Source organism: Candoia aspera, chromosome 1 (assembly GCF_035149785.1).
Source record: "Candoia aspera isolate rCanAsp1 chromosome 1, rCanAsp1.hap2, whole genome shotgun sequence".
In the NCBI taxonomy this organism is placed as follows: domain Eukaryota; kingdom Metazoa; phylum Chordata; class Lepidosauria; order Squamata; family Boidae; genus Candoia; species Candoia aspera.
In genome coordinates, this window is record NC_086153.1 from 276,481,485 (window position 1) to 276,487,869 (window position 6,385).

The 6,385-nt window shown below is 40.8% G+C and overlaps 1 protein-coding gene across 1 annotated transcript; it reads right to left on the minus strand.

Moving 5' to 3' along the window:
• LOC134487782 (disintegrin and metalloproteinase domain-containing protein 20-like) lies at window positions 1-4,229 on the minus strand. The gene has a single exon (XM_063289834.1). It carries the CDS (start codon window positions 4,200-4,202, stop codon window positions 1,896-1,898), a length of 2,307 nt encoding a protein of 768 aa, XP_063145904.1. The 5' UTR covers window positions 4,203-4,229; the 3' UTR covers window positions 1-1,895.
• Between the last annotated feature and the right edge of the window lie 2,156 nt (window positions 4,230-6,385).

Sequence of the window (6,385 nt, forward strand, 5' to 3'; positions counted from 1 at the left end):
TTACTTGTAAATACAAAATATTTTATTAAATAATTTGAAATAATCCCTAAGTAATAATTCTCATGGTTATACATTAACAAAGCACATTTGAAAGTAGTTACTGTATTATACAATGTGATAAGTAATATATGATAGTTGGGTGAGAGTCTTCTTTTAAAGATACAGCAAACTGGGTCTGTTCTGAGGAAGTATTACTGTTCAGAAATACAAATTAATTCTTACAAGAAACCCAAGTGATAATGCAGTGGTCATGTATGGATTCTGAAAAGGAATTCTGAAAAGGAATAAAGTAGTGTGCAAGGCAGACTGTAAGAGACAGAAATTGTAGGTGGAGTTTTTGAAATAATGACAGCAAATCTCCTTTATTACACAATTCCAGAAATAATATTTTCGTTTCAGATGTTTGGTTGTTGAAGGAGCATTGCTGTTATTGCACATATAAATCACAAAACTCTGCTGGTTTGCACTTTTTTCCTGCAAAAATCACAGAAGAAATCTGAACAAACTAAGATTTTTTTGCCACTGCAATTTCACAATAATGTGCTTATTCTCATGCTTACCGGGCAGTTTATGAATAGGTGTAATACACTGAAGTCACTATAGAACAGCAGTGTAACAATTAACCCACAAGCAGATGCTGCAATTCCCAACACAATTACACATGATTAAATATCACTTGAAGTCAATGGGAGTGTTGGTAAGAGCACCAAACAGTTTCACCACTACCTCAAATCTTGTACTAAATATATAAAACTCTACTAGAAGAAATATGTTGTCACAGGTTAACATCACAAACTGGTCTGTCTGACAGGATCAACATATGGTAGATTATTCATGCTATGATTCTATGCAGTATTTGATCTTGTGTTCAATACCTCTGCAAATCTCTGTAATTAATTATACCTAAGCAGCTCTTGAGCAAAAGGTTCTTGTATGTACAGTTATGAGCTATTCTACCTCTTTTCTAAAGAAATGTCAAACACTAGGAGCCCAGCTATATTGCTCTTACTGTGGCTTAGAACAATGTTCATTCTGAGAAAAGGTGTCCTCTGACTTTGCTACTTCATCTTCTGGTTCTTTTCCCATTCACAGTATATAGCAATTAGCCCCAGTTGCACTTTTGCCTTTCCAAAATGGCATTTAAAATTTGCAAGACTGAACGTACATCTTTTCATAACAGGCCATTCAGGTAAATCAGTTGAAGATGCCATTGTGAAGCTGATCTGTCTAGGTACCCACCTTACTTCTCTAAGCAACTCTATAATTGCCCACTTCCAATCAAATCTTATAAGCTGCATGTACTCCAAAAAATACTTTTAAAAATTATTCTGTGGACCCAAAATATTATGCTACAAATACCTGTTCGTTAAGTACCAATATGGTTCAGCTCTAACAAGAACAAGAAATTTCAGCTCTTCCCTCCATACAGCAATTTTATAGGAAGAGCCAATTAAAATAATGGATAAGGTTTGAATTTCTTTCTTTATTTTTATCTGATGGTTTTCCTAATAGTCAGCCTGGATAACCTCCACATGGCCTGCAAGAACCACCCATTTGCATAAGGAGGGGCCTGAACTGCAACAGTGCTATTATGATATTCCCCAGTAATTGCCAAAACATTCAGCCGCCCCACGTGACATTCTGAGTGTCCTAAGGGTTCTCATAAGGCAATAAGCCTAGAAAACTACATTGATGAAGATCTAAAAACAATCTCTAGGGCCAAATTTCTTTTACAAGAAACAAAATGCATTATTTGCAGCACAATGCATTGAAGGGATATTTCTTGTATCCTCCTAGCCTCCTAAGAGTTCATAATACCAGGCTGGACACTTATAGAGCTTGTCCTCATGTCAGAACTGGAGTTATCAAGGTCTGTCATCCAACATTCAGGTTTGTTATAAGATGCCAAACCCAGCCAGAAGAGCAGCAGCAGAAAGAACTATTACAATGCCTTTAGTCCTTCTTCCACTGCCACTGTTGGGCGGAGGAGGCCCGCTGTCAATGCTGCCACCGCTGCCTGCCTTTAGGCAATATGGAGGGGCCCAACCAGAGTTACAGTGACAATGTTTATGAGAGTTGCATATTCCTCTGTTGTGGCACTTGGTTTGATTACAATCATAGTTCAGGAGGGAGACCTTGATACAATCACCGCTAATGCATATCATGCCGATGCCGCACCGTGTGCCATCTCTCACTGCTCCAATATCGGCCATACCAATTCCACTTGGAGAATCTGTACCCCAGCACAAATGGCTGCTAAGAGAAGTTTGGATTATGGTGTTCTGCTCATTCAAATTAGGCACTTCGCCAATGTTTACACACTGGACTCTGCCACACAAGACGTTATTGTTCTCACACTTCTTATACATATTACCAGGAATAATGCCACAATTGCCAAAACGATCACCTCGGGTATTTATTTCTTTGAAGCAGTCCAGTGGTGCAACCAATGCTTTCTTGCCAAAGATAACTTTGCATTGCTCATTGTGAGTAGAGCATTTTCCATGATAGCAATAGGCCCCATCAGAGCACGGAGCTCCATCCTGTACATAAACATCTTCAGGACACCACTCTGAAATTCCGGTGCAGTATTCAGGAAGATCGCACATGTTAGTCCTTTCTCTACAAACTGTTCCAGCTGGAAGAAGCTGACAATCAGCACAACATTTTCCAAAAGCACAAGTGGCTCCTGAACGCAACATACAGTTAGATTGGCAACACGCATCTGATTCACAATGGAATTTTGAACCACAGTCACACTGTTCTCCACTATCTACCACATTGTTGCCACAGTTTTTGAGGTCATACAATTTCTCATGTTCCGGTGGAATTAACAAACATTGCTTTCTACTATTATCCATTAGCTTAGAATAACTGGTGTAACTGCAGTTACTGAACTTACTTGTGTTGCTTTGTAAGGCAGCCATAATACAAGAATGCTGATTACAGGTGCAGGATTTCTCATCATGCTGCATACCAAGGTTATGGCCCAGTTGATGAGCAAAAGTTATAGTGAAAGAGAATAAACTAGAAGTAATAAATGCCTCAACAGCAGATGCCCAGTTTGGATCACACACAGATCCAACAAACGATAATCCAAACTTAATCCCAAAATGCTTATATACAAATAAGTGGCCAACATCATGCCTTAAATGCTGGACAAGTATTGTTTTCCTCCATGTATTGAAAGTGTCAAGCAATTCATCTATGCTTTTAGCTATCACAATGAGGTTCTTTTGTGACCATATTTCTAATCCAACCACCACCAGATGAATCCCAAGAGGTTTATACAGTGAATCTGCAATGTGAACAGCATCCAGGACTTGTCTAGCAGTGAAAGTTTCATTTTTGCCAAACTGGACATATCGTTCATGTTCTACTACAATTGCAATCTTCATGTATCTGGGGTATGTTTGCCATAGTCCTCCTAAAGCACTTTTGCTTATTATATTCTCTCTGTTCTGGATCATGGCCTCCTGGTGATTTTTGTCTTCTTCCATTACTCCACACCTCATCTGGACTTCATTCTCCTTCTCTTCCAATCTGTAGATCACATGCTGAAAACTAACAGATGCCTGCACAGGTTCAATTTCATAGAGCTTATTACCCATTTGCATAAAGCCTCTGAGTCCTCCTGAGCAAGTGCTGAGGGTGACTAGGGAGGATGGCTCATCATGTACAAAGCCATAGTAAAAGCAGTCATTTCTGATGAAAGGGTAGTCCACCTCAATGTCCCCATCCTCATTGTAGGTAAAAACAGGGAAGTGTTTAGGAATAAAATCCCTCTTCTGCCTGAGATGCATCACATGGCCTTTCCCTTCTATCTCCATTAGATAAGTGAGGTCTTGGGGTTCTCGGCCTCGCCGGGGTGCCATCCTTCTTGGGATGATAACTTCATAAGAGATGAAGGGAAACCCCTGAGGTGGTGCCTGACAAATGGCCTGACTCCAGAATATCCCAGAGGCAAGAACAAGACAAAGAAATCCTCTCTTGGCACTGCCCAACCCCATTTCTCCCTTCAGTGGCCAAGGGAGGGGAGGCCTTGCCTCACGTTGGAGAGTGACAATGGTGGAAGCAGCAAGGTGGAAAGTAGAGGATAAGAATGAAACTCCACCGCCACCACTGTAGTGGGAGGAGGGCAGCCATGGAGTTCCCTTTGGCTGTACAGCAAACGGCTTTTTCCTGTATCTTCTGGAGGGCATTCCAGAACCTTCAGGAAAGCCCCTCCCTCTAGTTAGCAGGCAGAGCCCAATAGGACTGATCTATTCCATCAGATAGGCTATTTTGCCATCCCAGACCACCCTAGTCTCAAGTCACTGAAACAGAGGCAATGATTAATCTTTTAAGCTCAACATTTGATAGGGGGGCAGTTTTTAAGAAACCGCTTTATCTTCAGGTATCTTGACCCACCCCCACCCCCATTCCAGTGGTCATCCCATCAGCACATCCTAGTTAGATACATCCTGGAGAACTAAATTCAAGGGCAGACATATAATAATAATAATAATAATAATAATTATTATTATTATTATTATTATTATTATTATTATTATTTTACTGGTTAAAGAAAAGGGAAGCAGTAATAAGCATTTAGGTGGTCCAGACTAAAATACTTTGCTAACAAAACCCACAAAACAAAACAGGGGCCATTAAACATGGATCATCTATTAATCATCTATAATGCTAAGAAGGCAAAGGAAAGAGGCCTCTAATCACTGGCTCATCTGATGAAAACCTTGATGTCCTTCTATGGCCTGATGCCCTGGGGCCATCCATGTAAGGAATTACTAAGATTTCTGTTTTTCCAAGATGTGATTAAGCTGATTAATTTTGGTGGTCTTGTTTCCCAAGATTCCTAAGACGTCTTGGGGCTGATTAGAATCTTAGAGGCTTTCCAGTCTAAATAGCTGTACAGGTGCTCACCTTGAGCAGGCCTGGTTGTTCACGAACTACGAAAGAAGAAAGAGGCTCAACAAAACATGAACTGACTAGTGGCAGTGGCAACCTATTTTAGATGGGTTGTACTCTCCCTGAAAGACCAAGATCATTTGGGAGTACTCCTTAATCCTAAAATTTCAGTGCATTTGTATGTAACAACTGTAGTGAGGAGCCCTTTTGTACACATATGCTTGATAGGCCAGTTACATCCGTTCCTGAGCCAGTCAGATTTGGCTAAGGTTAAGCACACCTTGATGACATCTCATCTTGATTTAGTGTAGTGCATTCTATGTGGGGCTGCTCTTGAAAAGTATCCAGAAATTGCAATTGGTACAAATTGCAGAGGTTACTGTAGGCTATCCAAACACAACCTAATGTGTGCTATCAACCTTTAAAGATCTAAACAACTTATGGCTTATTATTTCAGGAACTGTTTCTATTATGAACTATCTAGTTGCTAAATCTGCAGGAGAGGGTTTTTCTTTTAAAGACATTCCCATTATCAGAGGCTTGTTACTTTAGCACAGGGCAGAGGACCTTTCTCTTTGTTGCTCCCTGGAGGTTGTTTTGCTTAGCTCCTGCTCCCTCAGGGCTTCAAAAATCTGTAACAAGGCATATCTTTGATCCGGCTTTTAACTATTAATTGATTTTATTATTAATTTCATGTTAATTTTAATTTAATTCTGTTTTTATATTATTGATTCATTTGACCAAAATGTCAAGGTTGCCCAACTCCTTGACAACTCTGGGTGGCTTACAAATAAAAGCAGTTCACAATAAAAAAAAATACAACCGACCAGAAGAGCAGAATATCAACTATAAGTAACCCACAACAGAGCAGGGTTCAACAATCACCCGGGCCTGGGAGAACCACCAGATCTTCAACAATTTTCAAAACAACATAAGGCTGGAGCCACATGAATCTCTTGGGGGAAATCATTCCAGAGGAATGATGCAAGATGACATTGCATAATTGATGGAACCCAGAACGCACCCACCCTGCCTGGACCATACCAGGCAGGCAGGGACTGAAGATATGCGGTCCCGCAGATAGCCAGGCCCTAAGCCATGATGAGCTTTAAAGGTGATAACCAGCATCTTGAATTGTACCCAGTAGCCAACTGGTAACCAGTGCAGCTCACAAAGCAGTGGAGTCACGTGTGTACAACACAGTGCCCCATCCCTACCTGGACCAGTGCATTCTGAACCATCTGTAGCTTCCATGTGGTCTTCAAAGACAATCCCATGTAGAACATTTTACAATTGTCCGGCCATGAAATGATCAGGGTGCGGGTGACTGTCTGAAGAGCCTCTCAGTCCAGGAAAGGGTGCAACTGGTGTACTAGATGTACTTGTGCAAAGGCCCTCCTGGCCACAGCTTCAACCTGCTCTACAAGCAAGGTTTGAGAGTCTAAGAGGACCCCCAGATTGCACACAAATCTCAAAT

Excerpts from the sequence above, each read along its gene's own strand:
- LOC134487782 (XM_063289834.1), bottom strand. The coding sequence starts at position 4,202 with ATGCCCTCCAGAAGATACAGGAAAAAGCCGTTTGCTGTACAGCCAAAG.